This window comes from Lissotriton helveticus, chromosome 1_1 (assembly GCF_964261635.1).
Source record: "Lissotriton helveticus chromosome 1_1, aLisHel1.1, whole genome shotgun sequence".
Taxonomy (NCBI): domain Eukaryota; kingdom Metazoa; phylum Chordata; class Amphibia; order Caudata; family Salamandridae; genus Lissotriton; species Lissotriton helveticus.
This window is the reverse complement of record NC_136057.1, coordinates 1262008180-1262032050: the sequence shown is the minus strand read 5'-3', so window position 1 is coordinate 1262032050 and position 23871 is coordinate 1262008180. Positions and strand designations below refer to the sequence as shown.

At 44.0% G+C, this 23871-nt stretch overlaps 1 protein-coding gene across 5 annotated transcripts in view; it reads right to left on the bottom strand.

The window, feature by feature from the left end:
• The window catches only part of LOC144822512 (chloride anion exchanger-like), a 113626-nt gene that overhangs the window by 5679 nt on the left and 84076 nt on the right, over window positions 1–23871 (bottom strand). For all 5 annotated transcript variants that reach the window (XR_013608632.1, XR_013608633.1, XR_013608634.1 and 2 more), the window contains exons 18-20: window positions 9143–9197; window positions 7447–7592; window positions 6412–6483 (exon numbers count right to left, since the gene is read on the bottom strand). Coding sequence is in view for 1 of the 5 variants with exons in the window: in XM_078680141.1 (XP_078536267.1) it covers window positions 6412–6483; window positions 7447–7592; window positions 9143–9197 (273 nt within the window). In the remaining 4 variants the exon portion in view is untranslated. The remainder of the gene's footprint in view (window positions 1–6411; window positions 6484–7446; window positions 7593–9142; window positions 9198–23871) is intronic.

The following is a 23871-nucleotide window of genomic DNA, read 5'->3' as shown; positions in this document are numbered from 1 at the left end:
ATTTTTGGGAGAAACGATTCTACCAACATTTGTTTAGGATGCTTTGCTTGTAGGTTTTGTTGTTTCAAGTGCACAAAATGTATACATTTTGTATCACTATATCAGTGAGAAATAAATCAAAGAGCCCTATTGGTACTGGCACTTGCTGCTATATTCTGAAGGGCTGGGAGTTTATCATTCTCTTTACCCACAATCCCTCTTAGTAGAGGATTATGATAATTTTGAGTCTTGTGATATCTCTTTCTATATATATTACTTCTTCTTCTAGCATAAATGGGTGAACTTTTAAGAGAAATATAATGGTAATTAGAGGAAGCTTTCACTGCAATTGCCTGTTTCTCCCCATACATCATAGAGCCAAATAATATACCTATCATCTTTACAATCTCTGCATGAGTGAATAAATTCCCAGCAAGATGGACCTTTTCATAAGACTCTTTGCTATTGGGAAGTTTCTGAATAGAAATTACACTAAGTAACTCATTTTTCTTGTGCAGGCAGACAGAGTCATGCTGGGGGTAGTGTTTATGGGTTTAGGGTAGTGTTGTGGTGTTTGTGTAGTGTAGGGTCATGCGGGGGTAGTGTTTTAGGGTTTAGGGTAGTGTTGTAGTGTTTGTGTAGTGTAGGGTCATGCTGGGGGGGTAGTGTTTTAGGGTTTAGGGTAGTGTTGTGGTGTTTGTGTAGTGTAGGGTCATGCGGGGGTAGTGTTTTAGGGTTTAGGGTAGTGTTGCAGTGTTTGTGTAGTGTAGGGTCATGCTGGGGGGTAGTGTTTTAGGGTTTAGGGTAGTTTTGTCGTGTTTGTGTAGTGTAGGGTCATGCTGGGGGTAGTGGTTTAGGGTAGTGTTGTCGTGTTTGTGTAGTGTAGGGTCATGCTGGGGGTAGTGGTTTAGGGTAGTGTTGTGTGTGTAGTGTTGGGTCATGCTGGGGGTAGTGTTTTAGGGTGTAGGGTAGTGTTGTAGTATTTGTGTAGTGTAGGGTCATGCTGGGGGTAGTGTTTTAGGTTTTAGGGTAGTGTTGTAGTGTTTGTGTAGAGTAGTGATGTTGTGTTTGTGTAGTGTAGGGTCGTGCAGGGATAGTGTATTAAGGTAGTGTTATAGTGTTTGTGTAGGGTTAGAAAAGTGGTTTATGGTAGTGTTGGGGGGTCGTGCTGGGTAGTGTAAATGTAGGAAAAGGACTGTGTGTCGAGGGTGGATTGTGCATGGGTTCTACATTAGGGTGTAGGGTAGGGTAGGGTACTCTCACTTACCTTTAAAACTTTTACAATGAGTATACCTTTAACATGCATGCCTTTGCATTGTAGTGGCATGCGTGGTAAAGGCATGGTCGTTGTAAAAGTTTGCGTTGTTATAATTTGCGGGGTGATTTTATTTGTGGTGTAATAATTGCGGAGTGATGGTATGCGGGGTAAATGTTTGCGGAAAAATGTCACATATTCCTCTGTCATACCACTGGCATTACCCTGGAAAAGCTTACATCCTTGGACTGTTACCCTTTCAGAATAAAGTTACAGTTTAATTCCTATTTGTAGAATATATATGCATAGCCTGCAGTGAATATGAATATACAGCTAATAATCTTTTGCAAAAAATTATTATATGCAGATTGTTTGTCACATTCTAAAACAGCAGCACTCTAGAATGTGGAGAATTATGCAGCAATGTTGCTTTTGTGTAATGAATTCTTGCTGTGCAATAACACATACTGGAATGCATGTCTCCTTTCTACTAATTTCCTTTTATGGTCTTCTCAGAGAAACACATTTCAGAAAAGGTGAACAGCTATCCGCCTGATTCATCAAGCTAAATTGCACTCGCAAAGGGCAAGATTCTAAGAATCTTGCCTTTTGCGAGTGCAATTTTTGCATTTGGGATTCATCATCCCAAATGCAAAATTCGCTATTTAAGAATTCGCACATTTGCGAAGAATTGAATTTAAGGAATCTCTATTTGAGATTCCTTAAATGCAATTCATGAAGCATTTTAAAATTGCGAAAATGCAATTTTGGGCCGCTATTTACCGAGAGGTCAGACCTCTTGGTAAATAGCCAGAACTTAGAAAAATGCATTTAAATGCATTTTTCTAAGTTGCATGTTACACACACACATGTCCTTTGGACATGTGTGTGCGCGACACCAATGTAGATTACATTTCAGGGGTGCTACAGGGTGTCCTTTGGACACCCCTGCACCCTTGAAATCGCATCCTTATTTGCGATTAGCTAATTGCTAATCGCAAATAAGGAATAACTCCCCATTCATTCCTATGGGCCTGTAGGCCCATAGGAATGCATGGCGAGTTATTCCTTATTAGCGATTAGCAATTAGCTAATCGCAAATAAGCAACATGTAGGAATCGCAATATTTATTGCAATTCCTACATGAATCCCGTTTTGCAAGTCCTTATTAGCGATTCGTTATGAATCGCTATTAGGGGCTCGCAAAACGGGAGATTGATGAATCAGGCTGTATTTCTATCTTTTCTTTGTTTAAACAAGGATTGTAATTCTGGTGAGTGACATACTTTACATTGCCTTCTGGCTTTGAAAGTAAACATTGGAGCATCACAACTCAACTGTAAGTGTAAATTATTACAGATCATGTCACAACTACACTGTAGTAAGAACATCAGCTATGTATTTCTATACATGTATTGCATGCTTCCATGTAGGATACAAATAAAAATAAAATTGATGGCTAACAGAAAAATATTTTGTTGAGCTCTTTTATTTTTTGAACTGTCTGACAAAGCCTCGAAACCTGCCAATTGTCAGGTCATGAGACAATGCGGTTTAGGAAGAGGCGAACATTGAAGTGACAGCATATAACAATGGAAATTGCCCTGTTTCACACATAACCCTACACATTTCTCAGGCTAGGAGTTGCAGCCCGAGCCACTAGAGGATATCTAGACACGCTCCATGGTCAATGGTGCCTCTCACATTGAGCTCACTTGTCTGGCAATAGTGGTTGCTGTGACTCTTTGCTACTCTAATTAGTTTTACCTGGCTTGACTCGATCCCTCACCTTTGTTGTTTTTACCCTGGTGGCTTAAGTCAGTTCCCTTGTTATCCTTCCTCTAATCATTTTGTTGATATTGTATAACCCATATAGCCTTATAGCCTGCAGTTGCGGGCTATACCAGCCTGCTTCTGCGTTAAAGGCCCGATGCCGAAGGCGAGGGACTTTAACAAGGGCCCGGGACTTTAATAGCCGGTATAGCCCTGCAACGAAGGGCTATAAGGCTATTAGAACATTCTGCCACTGGAGGGCAGAATGTTATAACAAATAAAACAAAGGCCTCTCGGAGCTCGAGGGGATTTAAATCCCCAGAGCTCCGAGAGACCTTTGTAAAACATTGGAATGTTGTTCTGCGGGCCTTTACCGGCCGTTAGAAGCATGGAGCACTCCATCGTCTACAATGGAGCTCCCAACATTCCAATGCTCTAATATCAATTGCTTGACAGTAATGTACTGGTGAATCAATGTCTCAAAACCCAGTCGAGATGGAACTGAGCAAGAGAGCTTTCACCTTGATAAATCAACTTATAGTACTTATCTGTGGTTAGGAGAAGATGCAGTGATAGGCATCCTGACCCAAAGGAAGGAGGTCCTGAAGATGGCATCCAGTAAGACCACAAATCTGTTCATTTTTCAATCAATGACTTCGATACAGGAAGAGGAATTGTTGAGGGCATTTCCGAAAAAACTGGCTTTGGGTGCGGGGCACTTTTTTAGGTTATGTGTCATGCTGGCACAACAGTGTTCAACTCCAGTGTTTAAAAATTGTAGAGTCACAGCCTGCACCTTCTTTCCTCTTCACACTCATTTACCCTTCCCTGACAATCTGCCTCTCCCTGCCTCCTTCACACACAGCTATGTGTGAGACTTCAACTTCACATGGTTAAAGTGCACAGCTTACCATATGTTTTTTTCAGGGAAATATGGGACACCCTCAGGCACCAGTTTAATGGAACCATTGCACTGCGTGAGGGTTAGGCATGGTTTGCAAATATGCTACAATTCCTGCTTCTATTGAGCAGTGCAGTGTTGGGATTACAGTAGGACTGATCTGGTATCCTATAATAGGCTTCCACTGTGATAAAAGAAGCATAGGAGTGAGGGTGGATGATTTGCATAGTGGCACCTGTCTGAGAATGACATGTGGCTTGCATGAATACATAGATACTGATGTACTGCCAATTTCTGCGAATAATGTATCTCCAAATGAGCGTCCTACTCTAAAAGCATACTTACGTTTATGAAAATGTTGAGTAGATATTGTACACGTGCCAGTGAAATGTGTGTAAAGTTTGTAGCAAAGTTCTGGAACTAATAGGCCCTGTACTTTTATCCCTCGTTAGGGTAGCTCTTACAAGTGTGGTTCAGGTATAAAATATAAGGCAGCCATACTTTTTCTTCTGGACTCCATCCTCATTGTTGCTAATCGGTGCCACAGCTTCTTTCACAGGTTGTAGTGGAATACATTATTACACAATCCTCGAAATTAAGTCTTCAGCTAACCTTCAAAATACCATGGACTCGTTATAGTTGCACAGTTAGCAAGAGCAAATCATACATCATGGAAAGTGTTTGAGGATTGCCAACTGTTGTTGCAGTCCAATGTATCTCTCTATTAGCTTTACCACTGTTGCTCAAAAAGGACTCAGAAAAGTCCATGGTTTCTCCTGACTCCCTTGCCACATCCATAATCAAAGAAAATCAAAGGTTATTAAAAAACACAACTACAATATAACAGTAGATGAATTATCTTCAAGAATGTTATAGCCAACATTTGCAACATTTAAAAGAACTTTTTATATTCTCACCTGAAGTAGATACATGATTGCATAGTGTTTAGTACTTTAAACGCAGCATATTTATAGGTTGTGGCAGATTTTCCTGGGCCTTTAGGAGCAGACCAATGTTAGAAATGGAGCAGTAGTTTCTACTACAGATGTGAATATTGCAAAATTTAATTTTGTTTGTAAAGGTTACGAAAATGTACCTGAAGTTTGCTAGCTAATATTCCATGTAGAGTCTGAATACTAGTGCATACCTTGGATTCAAAAGGTACATGAGATTCCAGCATAGGTTTGGTTCGAAGGGAAAATGTCTTACAGCTCCAGTTGTATTGTTCTGTGATACATTTTGTGTTCAAGCCAGTTTCCAAAGGGTGATAACTACCCAAAATTAAAATATAAAATGTCATAAAATTGGGGTCATTAAAAATTGATGAGTTTTGCTTGTGTAACACAATTTCACCCACATCTAATTGATAGTTCAGGGAACTAAGATAATTCCTTGTGTGGATCCACATATGCTTGCTTTGGCCAGGGGTTGGGCCAGTATCAAGGAGCAAATAATGAAGAGGGTGAAAATTGCATAATTTACTAAAAAACATTGCTTAACGTCAATTGAGAAATTGGGACTTCTCCTGCAGTTTGGCATGCTCAAATGTAAGCCTTATATTCTTTAAGAAAGATTAAGGTTTTCATGTATGGTGTTTATGAATGAAATCCTCCTTGCCCCTGTGCACTTTGGAATCAAAAGAAATGTGTAGCCTTGGCAAAACCCAATGCTTCTTCCAAGAGGCTACTGTTTTAAAGCCAGCTTCTTCATGGGGAAATGTTCACAATTAATTTGAATGACTTGGTAAAAGAGATTGTATCACTGGTCATGGATGGGAGGGCAGAGCAATGAACTTTTCAAGGGACAGCCCTGGAGAAACCTGTAGTTGACAAAGAAATGTGGGTAGAAGTTTTAGATAGGCCTATTGTGTATATGTCATTGCTTTAGACTGTAACTAGGGACTAGTAGGGGAGGTTTCTGTTGGAGGGAGGCAATAAGAGAAATCTCTATCGACGGAAATAAGAAGTCAATGAAGAATGTGGTGATTTTCCATATTTTGTTTTTAAAAATCAATTGTGGGCACATTTTCACTGGACACTCCTTTAACCACATCGATGCTCGAGGTGTTCCAGCCCTGTGCTGGAATATGCAAAAACCCATTATTCATGACGAGCTGGGCTCGTCATGAGCGTGCTGGGAGGCTACTGCATGACGAGCCCAGCTCGTCATGAGTGTGGAAGGGGTTAAGGTGTCTGAAAATTATACTAAACTATGGAAAGTCCAAAGCTAATCAGTACAATATGAGGAATTTATTCTAAAACTCAAAACGTGGCACCAAACCTTTCGACCACTAGTCACATGGAAGGAAAAGAACTATTATGCTCATGACAAAGAATTCTATTGGTCTGTTCCTTTCAAGACCATTTAAATCAGACATCTGTGAAGCAGTAAATGGATGACTGAATATGCTGGTACCAAATTGTAATTCAGAGTTATCACCAGTTGCAAAATGAAGATCATTAACAACGACTTATACACCAGAAATAGAAAAGTGAAAACTTACTGTGTGTTCCCTATTGCGGAGGTTTCCATTTTGGAATTCAGCCACGCTATCATACATATGTGTGCCTTTCTCCTGTTGGAAAAGGAAATTGCATTTATTTCAGCAAAGTATCTATCCCTCACATTTATTAGCATTTTTCATTCAGAGATCATCACACAACTCTTTAAAAATACATTTCCAAAATGCTTATTATCTTTATTATTCTAGGTACATTGTTGTGAGATAAAGAAGATGAGAGCTGCTACTTCCCAACTGAGTGGGCCTAGAGGGATGGATGGACTGCATCCAAAAGGAAGGGGCCAACCATAATAATTATCATTAATCATTCAGGAGAAGTTGGTTTTCTACAACTTGTGAAACTCAGAAATTAAACTATGTACCAGCATCCTTGAAAAACGAAACTGTGTTCTCCTAAAGAATTAGCTTACTAAAGAAGTATTGCATAACAGTTAAAAGGCTTTCCCTCAAATCTATTTGGGACATTCATTAGCGCAATGGAAAAATGATTTCAAAGGAGCTCTCAATGTTAGTTTGGTGGTTGTTATTGCTGTTGGACAAGCAAAGTGAGTTATGCTCAACTCCACATGATGACAGCTATGTTAAGGGCCTCATTATGAGTGCCCTGAATTTTGGGCCACAATACATGAGCTAATGATATCCAGGGCATCATTAACTCCTGGGATGGGGTTGAGTGGAAGTCAATGGAATTATGAGAGGAAATAATTGAGGTATGACCATGTAATCAGAAATTCTGCTCTTAAGTTCCTCAGTAACTCCACATTTTCCCACAGAGTACCATAGAGAGAATGCCTAGAGCAGGCAAAGTGCTTGAGAGATGCACCTGGGATCCGCAGGATCTTACAATTTCAATGGGGTTGCTAACTATTGGCACTAGCCGTATCAGTATTAAAGGGTCACATGTAATGTAATGAGACCCTAATAATCTGCTGTGTGGGGTGTAATCTTATCCCTGGGACAAGTGCAGAGTTGTCCACGTCACTTGAGCAGCTATTATAGATCTGAAATTAGTATTACCTTTATGGAGTTGTACTGTGGTGGACATGCCATTTCTCTTTTCATGAGTATATGTAACATTGCATCATGAATGGTGAGAAAAAATATGTCAGTAGTGACTTCTTCATCGAAAAATCCAGATCTTTGTAGTTTCTCCAGAATGTCATCTAAAAGTAAAGAAGAGGAATTTAAAACTGGCAATCTTGAAGGTAAGGGATATGCATGCCCACAGATTGCACACACATTGACAGTGAATAGGAGTTCTGAAAGCTGAACGTAGCTTTGTATATAGGCTTTCCCACATAGAATCACACACAATGTACACTTCTGTGGAATTACCTTTACCGAGAGTGATCCTGTGTAATTTCATTTCTTCAGGTCATGTGGTAGAATTTCCAAATGTCTGCTTAATGTGTGTTCCTTCAGAAAGGTGATGTCACCAAACACTAAGTTAAAAGCCTTACACAACTTTAAACACTATATAAAAGTTAGGGTTGTTTATTGAAATGTTACATATAGTTTCTGCAATGTTTTGAAAGTGTAAAACGTTTAATGCAGAGGGTCAGGTTTAAGGGCCTGTGCATTGCACACAAAGCTCAGTATGGAGCGGCATCCAGCTATATAAAAGATCGACTGAAGCCTTATATGCCTGGCTGTTGTCTTCGTTCATCCGGGAGAAATTTGCACTTTAACAGAGCTACACTGGATGGGGGGGTGGGGGGGACTTTCTCTGTGTGGTAATCCCCCAGCTCTGGAATAAGCTACTGGAGAGCCTACATGGAGAAGCTACGCTACTTCCTTTTAGGAGGAAATTGAAGACCATCTTATTTACTGAGGCATTTGGATAAGCTTCCCCACCTTTGCTCGATCAGCTGGCAGTAGGGGACCACTAGGTTTTGGGTCAATGTGGTAGCCCTTGGAGACCGTTGGTGCTTTGGTGCTTTACAAATATATATTAACAATAACAATAACAATAATGTTAAATAGATATTCTTATCTGTTTAGCAAACAACAATGACTTTTTTATACTCTCAGCTAGTTTAGTTGGGCATGAAAGAAATAAAGTTTAATAAAGCTGACAACGTTTGAGCTTGTTTGTATAGATACATTTTGGTACTATCTGAAATATTATTGTTACAATTTTTTTTTCCAACAAACATTACTAATGTATTTCATAAATTTAGAACTTTAACCAACCTTTTAAAACCTTTTTAATAATGGTAACACAAAGTTAATGGATCTTGTAAAGTCTAATGAATAATTAAACTTTCAGCAAGCACTTATTACTTTAAAAAATATGAAACTTATTAAATAGTTTTTTTAATCAAACAGGTAACGTAAAAATATCTATTTACAAATTTTAGGCAAAAAAAGAAAACGTTTTATAAAAAAATGAAAGGGTTATTTATAGTTTAAACAGATTAGAGTTGTTCATTTAAATAGTATGTACGGTATGCACAAGTTGTAACAATTGGTAATTGTAGAATTCAGCTAAGATTCAATATTCTTTCTTGGTGGATGAAAAGCCTCCCTTTCTCCTGGAAGTATACTACCTACCGGAAGCACACTTTCCTTAAGTACCAGTGTTTTCTGCCACAGTTTCACCAAAATTGATCTGTTTTGGTATTTGTGCAGAACAAGCCACCAACCCTGCCCTCTATAGGTTCAGGGATGAAATAGAATATTAAAAACTGAAATGATAACATACAATACTTACTGTCTAGGCCCACAATATAAATGTCCACTTCAATCCTGATGAATTCTTTCACAATCTGTGCAAAAAACAGAGCAAACATTTAGACAAAGGTGTGTGTCCACATGCTGTGTTTCCCAATAAATCAGTGACATTGACAGTCATTGCACTTATATCCTGGAGATCTGTCTGTTATTCTTATTCTAAATAATGCGGCCCATGCCTGAATCCCATTACTGGAACATGATGTCATGGTCTCTGAGTGCCAATACTGCTGTGCAGTAAACGATTATTGATTAGAAACAACATTACTACAATGTGCAAGTCAGTTGAACTTCATCAATTTCTAGTAGAAGTAGCATTATTTCAATATATATGCAATAACAAGAAAGAAAAGAAAATACACTAGTGGTAAATATTACAGTCTTATATTTCCTAATACCTTGTTTACTTCTCAGAGAAAAGAAATGGGACAAGACTGCGTGTTTTCTCTTGCACTGAAGTGACCTAGTTGGGATGACATAATGTTTTGTGTTAGCATTAACTAAACCAAAAATTGTTTTTTGTTGATTCTCGTTTAGTTGAGTAGGAATGCCTGGGGACCGACTCCTTATTCATGGTACCTAGCTGCTATGCCTCACGGATGAAGACCATCAAGCCTGAAATATGTTTGAGTTTGTTTGTTATAATGTGCTGTGGGAGGTGTGGCAGACCATTCTTCCAAGCTTGTGTTTCTGTTCAAGGAGGACCTTGTCGGGCAGTTCGGCTGAACTGTTCCTAGTGGGGCTGCGTTAAAACTGATTTACATACAGCTGCGGTGCGTCCATTGGGGCGTAGGGGCGTAGCCCCACCAGCCCTGCTTGGACCCGCGGCTGCCGTAAAATAATTAAAATAAATGTTCCTGACTCACTGTGTATTTTATATAAATGCTCATGATATTTATCCGAGCGCCGCCGGGCACACCCGACTGAAACGGGAGTGCGCAGGGGGGGGCGGGCTGGTGTGATTGACAGTCGACTCGAGACGAGTCCTCCACGTATTGTATACGCGCTTGTACTGCTTGGGGCAGCAACTTGCCCAAGCATGCGCATGAAAGTCCCCCCACATTATCCACATTAGCTAGTGGCTAGGGGGGGTGCAGGTTTATTCGTGCGGCAGCCCCTGGCGTTAAAAGGGCGACAGGGCGAGCAGTTAGTGTGCCCTCCAAGCCAATCGCGGCGCTGCATGCAGCGCCAGGATTGGCCGGTCACCGCGCAGCAGAGCAGGGGCAATCCATATTGGATGCCGAGCGTGGGTGGCTCAGTGGCACTGCACAATGGCCAATCACTGTCTCTGACTTAATGTAGTCATGCAGTGATTGCCCATTTTGCGGCGCGCGGCGCTGCTGTCGTTGGATTCGTTTCACTCGCCTCGTGGTGTGTGGAGTAGAGACTGTGCCTTTGCTTGCCTGTTGCCTTTCTTTCTGGACCCGTTGTCATCATCAGTCACCAAGTAGTGTGAGTACTAGCCTGCCTGCTTCCTGTGTGGAGGAGAGGACGCGGGACGGTGTGGGACCGGACTACACGGGCCACAAAGGTAAGTTACATTTTTTACATTTATTTAAAATTAACTCTCCCTCGCGCCTCCCTCCCTGCGTGAACCGCCGCACACCCAACCGTGAGTCATGCCAGCCATGACGGCCTCCTACAGCACCGAGGCATGGCCTCCTACGACAGCAGAACAAGGACAGTCACAACAGCGGCTCTAAGACGTGGCCTTCACAATACTGCATGCCAGCTGCTTTTAGTATATGTATAACTTATGTAACTAAAGCCTGCCCTGCAAAAACCGTCCCCATTGATTCTCTCTGCACCCGTTTTGCTGCTGAATTTAAGAGTTTAAATACAAGAGAACGAGAGAGAAAGTTTGCGTCCCTGCAGGTGTGGTGACGAGTGGGAGGTTGAAAGTGAATATGAAAACTTCAGTGTTCCATCCAGGCCCCGTGGATCTCACTGAATCTCTACACACAACCCCTGGCGCTGATGACTTCAGTTACGGCTTTCACCCTCACAAGGCCCGGAACAATCCTTGACTCGGCTCCAACCCAAAAACTGAGGGTCCAGAGAGAGAGAGGAGTTATAGCATTCACGTTTAGAATTTAACTAATTTTTACCAGTCAGGTATCTTGTAGTGAAAGTGTGAGACGGTAGCAGATGTTGTAGAGTTGCACCTGAGGGGGAACGATTTGTTTAATAACTAGAGTATCAGTAGTAGTATGATGGATGACGTTAAAGAGACTGTGCGACTGTGCAAAAGAAGCAGTCACTTTACCTTGTAAAACAGTTATACCGCGTTTTTTTTATATTTGATTACAAAAGAGGGCCACCTTTTCAAGCTTTCTGATTTGTTCATAAAAACCACATTTAATGTGTTGCCCAGGCCTCTATTTGTATCTCATTCCGACCTTGGTTGAAGGAATTGACTTTACCCACTGCAGACGCCTAAAAACCGCCGAGGCAGCGGAAGCCCATCATGATATGGCCCATGTGTTATTATAAGGAGGCGGTATTAATGGTAGGAATATTTTTTAGACCCGCATTTCATTGATCCTGTTATTGTATTTTTATCTTCTCTTCCAAACTGAACGGTGGCTGTCCACTGTAACTAATTAATTAGTATGAATTTAAAAACTACCGGATGCTTGACGGAGCCATAAAACTCCAAAAAGCAAATACAACCCAGTGGTTTGTGGGAGGGTCCATTAGCAAATATTTTTTGAATTACAGATAAAAATTGAGCAATGGGAGGCATGCGCCTTTAAACATAAGCAGCAACCCCCGGCAACAGTCTGCAGCGAGGATACCATTACTGGAGAAATACTTCAAATTAATGCCCTTGGCATCGGGTCAATGAAAATGAAGATTAATGAATCGACGTGATTCAAGCTAGGATCCAAATGTGCAATAACCAAATGAGGAATTTTTCAAATGGATTGCTGCTATAATATCGTAATGTTTTTATTGTTCTGTAATAATTATGTATTGTAATGGTGCTCTCCGTGGCGTTGTTGAGCTGCATTCTAGTTGCATTTTTTAATTAACTAAAACCAACAAAACCCAATTGATCAATTTAGAAATGACTCGCTTACATAAAAAGTAAAGCAGAGAGCAAAATGATCTTCCTTGAGTAAATCTGGTACACAACAAAGGGGAGGCACAGAAAGGGCTATCAAAGCACAGTAGTGCCTTGTGCACAGTGGGCACTAACTTCTCTGAAGGGTTTGCGGGCGGGGGTGGGGGGGGTGAGGAGGGGAGATGGGTCCATTGTCTCCAAATATGTTTTGAAAATGGGGCCAAATAATGCATTTTAGAGCATAATTAGTAACTGAATTGGGGCCAGATTTCTCAATGGAAGCATTGGTCAGTTGCAGTTGTTGAAATTCAGAACTGGGGTGATTTAAAGCGAATCCATGAGTAGAGGTAACTGATGAAGTGTTGGGGAATAAATGGCCAGTGCAAAATGCAAAAAGCGAGCGAGCTGTATTGATACAAGGACATTCGGAGGAAGATTTTCACAAAAGTACATTTTAAATAAATGAGGATACAGAGTGCATTTTAGAGAATATTTCCACCAAAAATGGAAGCAAAATGTTTTTTAACAGGCATACTCAGGAGTCACAACTGATGAATTTTTAAGGAGAGTGACTTGAAGTGAAATCATGAACAGCAGGTGCTGGTAAAGTCTGAGGTGAGTCATAAGCACCCCTTATGAACTGCAATACGAAAGTGATGCAAGGGATCCATAACTGCTCCTGGGGATGGGAGATTTTGTAAAAATTCATGTAGCTTTGTGCATTTTAGAGCACAACGCGGACATTATGGGGTTGATTACAAGTAAAGGTGCTATTTATCGCACCTCAAAAATAGCGATACCTTGTTCGTTATTTTTTGGAATCGATAAACAGCCCCTATATAAACAGGGGCTTACCCGTTGATCTAAATACACTGACCAACTCATAATCAGGCTCAAAGTGGTATAGGTTCTGAAGGCACACTCAAGATACAGTCGAATACTTTAATTTTTTGCCAAGCAAAACTGGCTCTCAAGCGCAGTGTTTTGGGCTTCAACTTGACCAAAAATCTTTGAAAAATTGAAGCAAACCTCCATTTTTCGATGTAATATCACTATAATTTGGCTAATGGTCAATGGTATGACATAAAGTTCAACACTTATTGGTGTGTGATTTCACATGACCTGGCAGAACTATGACTAGAAATCTAAAACACACACATCAAACAGATGCTGTCATGATGTCTTCAAAGCTTTATGATACATGTAGGAAAGGGCCTTCAAAAATCATGAAATCAAAGCCACAGCAAGAAGGCAGCAAGGAAACTTCACTAATAAATCTCCTGAACTGTTGTACCTGACCCTCTCTGTATGGTCACTCCAAACATTTTGGCTTCACTCCATTCATTTGCTGGACCCATTTTTGTTGGCTTTTAAGACTCTGTGAACTTTACCACTGCTAACCAGTTCTGAAGTGCTTGTATTTTCTCCTTAAAACCTGATAAATCTGCTCTAAACCTGATTAGCACACTTACCCCTTACCCCTTTAGTAATAGATTAACCCTTAAGTAATAGGTCAAGCCTCATAGAGCCCATTGTATTGAAAAGGTAGGACATATGTACTTAAGTTTTACCTGTCCTAGCAGTGAAAATTTGTAAAAGTTGCAAGGTCTATCGACGTCAAGGCTATCTTGGGCATGGACTTCGGACTCCACTGCTCAGAGCTTTCCTACTGTCGACAACTGCACCAGGATCCCGGCATGGATTTAAGCTTCATTCTAATGTTTATTTAGGCAATAATGGTGATGTTACGAAACTGGTGCTCATGTAAAGCGCTCTGATGCCCGATGTCTCGGGTCTACTTCGCTATATAAAACAAAAAATAGAAACATCAGTTGTTGGCCTATATATGTAGGAGCGTTTGTAGTCTGCCAGACTATGTTTGTGGTCCCAGTGGTGAACTAGCAGCAGGCGGCAGCGCAGAAGCTTAATGTGCCTGCTGCAAAGAACATATACCTGATGCAGATCACAAAATGCATATGATTTAAATAGGTCAGTGAGGCACTGCTTTTGTGAGAGAGATCCTTTTGTTACTTGCAGTTTCTAAGTAAAAATCCTAACATACAACAACGAGCTATTAACTGTCATCTAAGAGCTGGATGCAAACTGCAAAGAAAAAATTGAAGCGTTATGTTTTTTCCCCACAGAAAGTATTATAGTCTGAATTCAGCACTTGAGTATAATAGGACGGAATGTATGAAGCTCTGTGGTTATACTGAATAAGCAGCTACCTATGTTATGTATGTATGTATGTATGTATGTATAACACACTTATAAAGCGCTACTGTCACCCGACGGGCATCCTGGCGCTGTGATCAAGCAGATCCTGAAGCACAGTCAATTCAGTATCAGCAAAAGAAAACTACCCTGACCTAGGGAACAGGTGTGTTTTTAGTTCTTTTTTAAAAGAAAGAAGATTTTCTGAGCATCTGAGCGACAGTGGCAAATCATTCCACAACTTAGATGCCGTGAAACAAAAAGAGCGGCCACCCATTCGCTTTCTTCGAATTTTGGGTACGACAGCCAAAAAAGCAGAGGCCGATCGGAGGGATCTAGTGGGGGTATACCAGGAGAACATCTCCTGTAAAGGCAGAGGTCCCGATCCATGCAAGGCCCGGAAGACCAGGCATAAAGCTTTGAACTCAATCCGCTGAGGGATGGGAAGCCAATGCAAGTCTCTGAGTGCCGCGGAAGACGAGTCAGAACGTCGACGGGAAAGTGCTAACTTGGCCGCGAAATTCTGCACTCGTTGTAGCTTGCCTATCGCTGTAGTAGGTGCCCCCAGAAGCAGTGCATTGCAGTAATCAAGTCTACTCAAAATGATACTGCGCACTACTTCTGGTCTAGCATGGGCAGGGAGCAGAGGGAGAATCTTCCATAGGGAACGCAGCAAACCCATACAGGTAGACACCGTTTTGTCAATGAAACCATCTAGTTGAAGATTAGGTTCCATTGTTACTCCCAAGTTCCGAACCGATGTGGCTGCCGCTGCTGTGCCCTGAAAGGAGGGGGGCCAAAAGTCCTGAGGTAAAGATCGAGGGACCCGGTCCACTGAGCAGTGCAGTACCTCCGTCTTGGAGCTGTTGAATTGCAGCGAGATGTTACTCAACCATGTTGCCGTGGTGACCATGCCATCTATTAATGTAACAACTGCACTTTCACAATTGCTTTATTAACCTTCCTGCTTTCTCAAATTTGCTTGAAAATGCACGAATTTTCTTTTTTTTTTTCAAAATTTTCTTGGGGGTGGGGGGGTAACCCCCCCAAACCCCCCTTTTGGGGTTCGGGAGCACTCGTTGCGCTCGCACGCTACGGTGCTGAATTCAAATCACTTTGCGCCCCACCATTTTCAAATGTCACCCACCACCCCTGTTTGCATATAGCTAGGTCCAAACTAAGGTGGCATGATTGGCAAAAGAATAATGGACTAGAATGCTACCGCGAGCGATTGCTAGTGGTTAGACTTATTGTAAGCATCCTCCCATCACTTCTTGTATGTTTCTTGTACCGCCCCAAGTGGCAAAGGGTATGCCCAGATATTGGGCCTGAGCTCACTGTGCAACTGAAACCAAGCTACAGCCGACTGAAGAGTTCAAATCGTGGTGAACCCAGTCTTGGGTTGCTTGTGTTTCGGTTTGAGGAGGATCTTGCCTGGCAGTTCGGGCTGGATTGTTCCTATTGGACAAGAGTCAAGAATGCTTTGCATATGGCTGGGAAAACAAGATTTTCCAGATTAAATGGGCATGCACTCAGTGCAGCCTGGGGATCATTCATGCAGACCCATGAACTTACAAAGAAAGCTACGTGGTGTCCCTTGGCGACAAGGTGCAAGAAAGAAACCAGCTCAGCAAAGCCAATACATCTGTCTTGCATTTTGAATACAATGAATCTGTGAGAGAAAGAATCGAACCTGTCTTGAATTAGTGGACTCCTGATATGTGAAACGGTTCCTCAGGTGCTGCAATGCAAGCACCTCGTAGGATAGAGTTTGATACACCAAACAGCAAATAGTATAAGATGAGAGAGAAATAATCCTAATAATGGAGATAAAGCCCACTTTATGTATATTGAAAAGAACTGGTAACAATAGGTATCACACAACGGCGGTGTCAAACCAGATCTGAAAATATGTTTTGCACTCTCAGTAGAGCTTTGCTTCAGTAAACAGCTGTACACTGACACGGATTACGGTCACAGCTGATTGCCCCCTATAAAAGATTCATCATGACACACTGATAAGACCTTTATATAGCAGGTTTATTGTCACAAACAAACCTGCACCTCACTTGAGAAAGAGGTCACGGCCATAAGCTTATTAAATGTTCTACCTTTGCTCCTTAGCCTCACATTGCTCCATACTTATCATAAAGAGGATTGTCTTCAAACCCAGAATAAGAATTCATTGTTTCTTAAACAGAACAGGCTTGCATTTGCTAAAGCCTTAGGAAGCATACAATGGAACCAAAAGAGGAGAGCGGTTGATAATAGGCTGAGCAACCACTGGGAAGCAGTGTTACCTAAGGATTGGGGCAGACAGCTCTTTTCTAAAAATCCTATATAGCAAAGCCTTTTTGATGACATGATGCCATATTTTCCCGTTTAAGACATTGAGGTAAATTAGCCTCTCCTTCCGGTTGATTCCATGTTAAGATGGACACCCAATCTCCCCTAGCAACAAGGCTATTTTGAGACCAGTTTTTGCATTCTGGTGCCTTCATGTGATCTCTTCTGGAGCATAGCTGCAAAGGTTTCAAATAGCTTATGAGTGACATTTTCATAATTTGCGTGTAATTATGAGTGACATTCAATGACTATGAGTGACACTTTCTCGCAAGCAAAAATCAAGCAATGAAGATGAGAAACATATAAATATCAGAAATTAAATCCAGTTGAGCATCGTGAAACTCTAAGAAGATCTTAAAACTGTTCTCAAAGTAGCAGAAATGGAAGGGAACTAACGGGAATCTGTCCAGGATCTCCATGTGGGGCCCCATGGTAACCAAACTGAAACAGGATTATTTTGGAGAGGCCCCAGCATGGATCTCAGCTGCCTTAGCCTACTAATAAATTATGATAATACAAGTCACAACAACTGACAGACTCGGAGCGCAGTTGCAGCACTGGGGAGGTCTCAGGATTACTAATTTGCCAAATAAATCTGTCCTTACTCCTGTGCAGATGTTTTACCATGTGACAGGTGCAGCATGATTAGTTCCAGATTGTTAACTAGGCCCAACTTGGCAATTACCCTGAATCTAAGGAGTTTGGTCAATATATTCTGGCAAGTCTCAGCTCTCTCCCTACTGTGAGAAAAAACAAAGGTCATGCCATCTCACGCCTTTTGGGCTGCAGCAGCCTAGGAGAAACTGAGTAGGATTCCAACCAAAAAGAGCTTCTGAGTTTGTATGTTTCTGGCCTTTGTTACTTTGCTAGTTGAGGCAAAAAGAAAATCCACATGTGGAAGCACAAAAAGCCTCGTCCAACCTTTTTGATCCACAGAAGCACAAAAGAAAACATATACCCCCCCGCCCAGGTTTTCTCTTCTCTCCAGACTTGGCAAATTTCTGATGTGTTACAGCTAGGAGCACAATGTTCAGGGCACGAGTCGGGGGTACATGTGGGTGGACGGCGTCCACCCACTATTTTCACAGGGTGCCTTCCACCCTGCCAAGAAGTTAAGCCCCACTAAAAAATATGCTGACTGGTCGCGGTGTAATTTGAAAACACCGGGACACATTCTACAGCGACTGCACGTTGTTGTCAGCTTTCGAACTGCAACAACGTGCAGGCAGGAAGGGGGCCTTCTTAGTTAAAGCTCCTGCTGGGACCATAACAAAGGCCGAATCTGAGGGGTCATCAGGCATCCCATTGTTGGAGTCTCTTGGTAAGGCGCCTCATACCTGATGCAAATGTAGCAGAGGGGAAACAAAGGATCACACCTTGTTAGCACTTCACACATACTTGAGAAAGGCAGCTTTCACTTTGTCCAGGCTCTGTTTGGGAGATATGCGTGCACTTTAAGAATGTCAGATGTGTTGGTCTTTCCCAGTATTTACACAGAATAAATGTAATTTATATAGTGCTTACTACCCCTGAGGAGGCGCTGAAATAATTTAAGTGCCACAATTGTTTCTTGTAAAGCACTATGGGTGGAGGAAGTTTACGCAGACAAAAGGCAATACTTTTTTATGTGTAGCTTACAAAAGTATTAGTCTTCTGCCTAAATAAAGAGGGTTCCCCTGTATACTCAAAACGTGCTCCAACGTACTCACGATAGACCTGCTAAACATATATGCGAGGGCATAAAATCTGATGTCACTTCCTATGATGACACTTCCTGTGATGTCACGTGCCGTAATGCTCCGCGCCGTGATGTCACATGCGTTGTTGTGACACGCCGTAATGTCAAGTGCCATGATGCCACTTGCATTCTGATTAACTAGGTTCGTCCCCCTACTTCTTTTTTAGGTCTCGTCTAGGCAGCGCGCACCGAGAGAGGATTTTAATGACAGCGCTCACCCCCTACATATGACGAAGCCGCTAACGCACCCTGGGAGAGCCAAGATAGACATCAGCTTTTTGTTGAGCATGAAAGCTGGGTGGAGACCTGGGGATTTGTTTTAACACCCCTCCAGCTAATGACACAGGTGGACTGTAGTGCCCAGTACAGGAGCGTGGGAGAATTTAGACCAGGGATCATGTGTGTGCAGCAGTGGTGAAAGGAGGTGCAAATACTGAAGATGCTCCTCCTTTTGACTGTCTGGCTCCTTTTCCCCTCTTGTTCTTCCTCCGTTGGGTCGACCCCCTGGTTTTCTTTGGATTTGGCCCTCGTACCTTTTGGACTGGAACTCGTGTGCGCCCCACCATTTTGGGACCCTCTCCTGTTGTCGCTCTTGCCCTGGGTGCATCTTGCCATGTTGAGATGGTTTCCATCGATGCCCACGACCCGGGTCCGCCATTTTGTTGATTCTTGTCCTTTCCTTTGGTCCCTTGGATTCCATCCTGCTGACCTTCAGACATTTCACTTACGCTGGACTGCCTTATCTCTTTCTCCCCCTCAGGTCCCCCTCTCTCCTCACTCTCACCAATCTCAGCCTCCAACTCTTCTCCCCCACATACCGCTCTCTACCGCTTTTATTTTAATTTATTTTTTTATTTGTATTTCTCTTTTCACTCTGTAAATATGTGATATATACTTGTCCAAGCCGAATTGCTGGTAAAATGGAATCCTGAGTAAATCTACCATTTGTATATATATGTATATAGAGATAACTCTAACCACTAGTATATGTAGTAGACCTTTGTACTCACTACCATTCCTATGTGATTCTTAGAGTTTATCCATTTGTATCTCTTCCTTGAGTGACTTTACAACTTCTACATTTGCAATTTTTTCTATTTGTATCTCTTCCTTGTGTGACTTTACAACTTGTACATTTGCAATTGTTTTTTCCTGTTTTGTATCTTTTATGTAACTCATGTAATCCTAAGTCCTTATGCAGCGCAACTGGTTCTTTTGGAAAGCGCTCTGACACCTTTGGTTAATGTTCGCGCTATAGAAAATCGCATTAAATAAGTAAAAATAAAATAAAATAGGAGAGGGCTTTTAGCAATCGGTCTTCACTTTTCAAGCACTCGCACTCGTGGCGGCATCCACCTTGCGGGAGCAAATAGCGGTGCGCTGTTTATAATTAAAGTGGCCGCGCCGCAGCTCGCTCCCGCAATGTGGATGCCGCCACAAGCACGAGTGCGAGTGCTTAAAAAGTGAAAGCAATGGTCTTCCCTCACCTCCCGTGAGATGTAGCCTTGTACCTAACAGCGGCGGCCGGTAAGTTTTGGAGGGAGGGGGGCGGACGGGACACAAATACACACAAGGCTCACATACACATAACACTCACAACCAGGCGCAAACACACACAAACACATTCATTCACAACACTCTTTCCCAAACATTCACACATGCACGCACGCACGCACCAAACTATGTAAAAATAACTTACATTCCAATTACCTTTTGCCAGCTCTGCTCTGCCTCGGAGGTTCCAGGAGGCTTGGGACTGGTGCCTTCCCTCATTGGCTGACCTAGGGTCAGCCAATGAGGGAAGGCACCAGTCCTATTGTTATCACAGAGTGGGATGGGGTCAGGGAGACTACTGACCCCACCCCACTCTGTGATCAAGTGTCACTGATTGACACTCGATCCTGGGAGCTTCAGGGCTTAAAACTGAAGCACCCCGGTGCAAGGCAATCGGTGACGCAATCCCTCGTCACTGAGGGGGAGGGCCTCAGCAACCTTTGCTGATCTGAGAAAGTCACGCCCAACGGAGCGGTGACTTTCTCAGCCCAGCAAAGTTCAGTTCAGGCAGCCAGTAGCCCGCGCTAAATGCGCATGTGTGTCTCCGGGCTGCTTAAACTGAAAGTGAATAGTGTCTTTTAGGGTGACTTTTGTTCAGCCTGACACTGTTCCTATGGGGAAAAGGGGACGGACGGGGCCCTTGCGCCCAAATAGACCAGCCGCGCCTGGTACCTAATTTGTTGACATTTAGATTACACCAGCTTCCACATGAGATCATCATGCGTGATTAATCAATTCATCGCACACGATCATCATGCATGATTAATCAATTATTCTCCCCATGGTCCCCCTGTTTACTAAAAACTGGGTGTTAACCCCTTCCATGCTCGTCATGCAGTACAGTGCTCCTGTGCTCATGACGAGCTGAGCTCGTCATGACCACACCCGTTTTTATTGCTGTCCAGCACAGCAGGGGAATCGCTCTAGCAGCGATGCGGTTAAGGAACATTCACATGCGCTATAAGAAGGGACCACCCAGGTTCTATCTACTCACCGTTTTTTGTTTCTAATATTCAGCCTCTTTCTGCTCTCCCATGTGCCCCCTTCGAGATCCTTCTCTCCTTCTGGATTCTGCCAGCACCCTCCTACCCAATAGTCGTCCACAACCATGTCCACCGCCACCACCACGACCACCACGTCCACCACCACCACCACCACTACCAAGTCCACCACCACCACCACCACCACATCCATCACCACCACCGTGTCCACCACCATGTCCACCACCACCACATGCACCACCACCGTGTCCACCACCATGTCCACCACCACCACATGCACCACCACCGTGTCCACCACCATGTCCACCACCACCACATGCACCACCACCACCACCACCACATCCACCACCACCACCAAGTCAAAGTCCACTACCACCACTTCCACGACCACCACGCCCACCACCACTACCACCACGTCCACCAACACCACTACCACCACCATGTCCACCACCACCACGTGCACCACCATCACATCCATGACCACCACGTCCACCACCATCACATCCACGACCACCACATCCACCACCACATCCACCACATCCACCACCACAACATCCACTACCACCACCACATCCACCAAGTTCACCACCACATCCACTACCACGTCCACCACCACATCCACTATGTCCACCACCACATCCACCACCACATCCACCACCACATCCACCACCACCATCACCACCACATCCACCACCACCATCACCACATCAAACACATCCACCACCACATCAAACACATCCACCACCACCACATCCACCACCACATCCATATCCACCACATCCACCACCACATCTACCACCACATCCACCACCACCATGTCCACCACTACGTCCACCACCACATCCACCACCACCACATCCACAACCACCTCCACCACCATGTCCACCACAACCACCACGTCCACCTCCACCACTACCACCACATCCACCACCACCACCACCACATCCACCTCCACCACATCCACATCCACATCCACCACCACCGCGTCCACCACCATGTCCACGCCCACCACTACCATCACGTCCACCACCACCACATACACCACCATCACATACACCACCACATCCACCACCACCACCACACCCACCACCACCACCTCGTCCACCACCAACACCATGGCCACCACCACCATGTCCACCACCACCACATCCACCACCACGTCCAGCACCACATCCAGCAAGACCACCACATCCACAGCCAAGTTCACCACCACCTCCACCACCATGTCCACCACCATGTCCACCACCACCACGTCCACCATGACCACGTCCAACACCATCACATTCACCATCACCACGTACACCACCACCACCACCACATCCATCATGTCCACCACCACATCCACCACCATGTCCAGCACATCCACCACCACCACCCCATCCACCAACACCACCCCATCCACCAACACCACCACCACATCCACCACCACCTCCTCCACCACCATGTCCACCACCACCACCTCCACCTTCGTCCACCACCATGTCCACCATCCCATCCAGCACCACATCCACAACCACCACGTCCACCACCATGTCCACCACCACATCCACCACCACGTCCTCCACATTCACCACCACATCCACCACCACGTCCACTACATCCACCACCACCACATCCACTACATCCACCACCACCACATCCACCACCACCACGTCCACCACATTCACCACCACCACATCCACCACTATGTCCACTACCACCACATCCACCACATCTACCACCACAACCATGTCCACCACCGCATACACCACCACCACATCGTCCACCACCACATCCATCATGTCCACCACCACTACCACGTCAAACATCACCACCATGTCCACCTCCACCTCCACATCCACCACCACGTCCACCACGTCCACCAGGTCCACGTCCACCACATCCACCACCACCACCCCCGTGACAGGTAAAGTGTCACTGGAGGGCAGGGGTAATAGGAGTGTCAACCCCAGCTGTTCATGGGAAATTTAAGTATGCATTGGGTGTGAGAAGACTGGATTAGGGGCAAGAAGTATTACACCAGACCCAAGATACATTTTGAAGAGGTATAATGTCACAGGGGCTCCTGTAAAAGCACTCCTAGCATCTCTACCTCACAGTAGCATACCTGCACGAGCCACTCACTCAAAACAAGCATTGGCGTAGCCAGTAGGTCTCGCCTTTCGGACCTTATAAGTGTTTAGCTATGTCCACCACCACATCCACCACCACGACCGCCATGTCCACCACCACAATGTCCACCACCACATCCACCACCATGTCCACCACCATGACCACCATGTCAACCACATCCAACACCACCACCACCACATCCACCACCACGTCCACCATCACCATCAACCGTCACGTCCACCACCACATCCACAACCACCATCATGTCCACCACCACCACATCCACCACCACCACCGCATCCACCACCACCACCACATGCACCACCACCATATCCACCACCACCACGTCCACCACCACCACTATGTCCACCATCACCACCACATCCACCACCATCACCATGTCCACCACCATCACCACGTCCACCACCATGGCCACCACCACCACGTCCACCACCACCACGTCCACCACCACATCCACCACACCCACGTCCACCACTTCCACCACCACCACATCCACCACCACCACATCCGCCACCACATCCGCCACCACCTCCACATCCACCACCACCTCCACCATGTCCACCACCACCACATCCACCACCACCACATACACTACCATGTCCACGTCCACCACCACCAATTCCACCACCACTACCATGTCAACCACCACCACATCC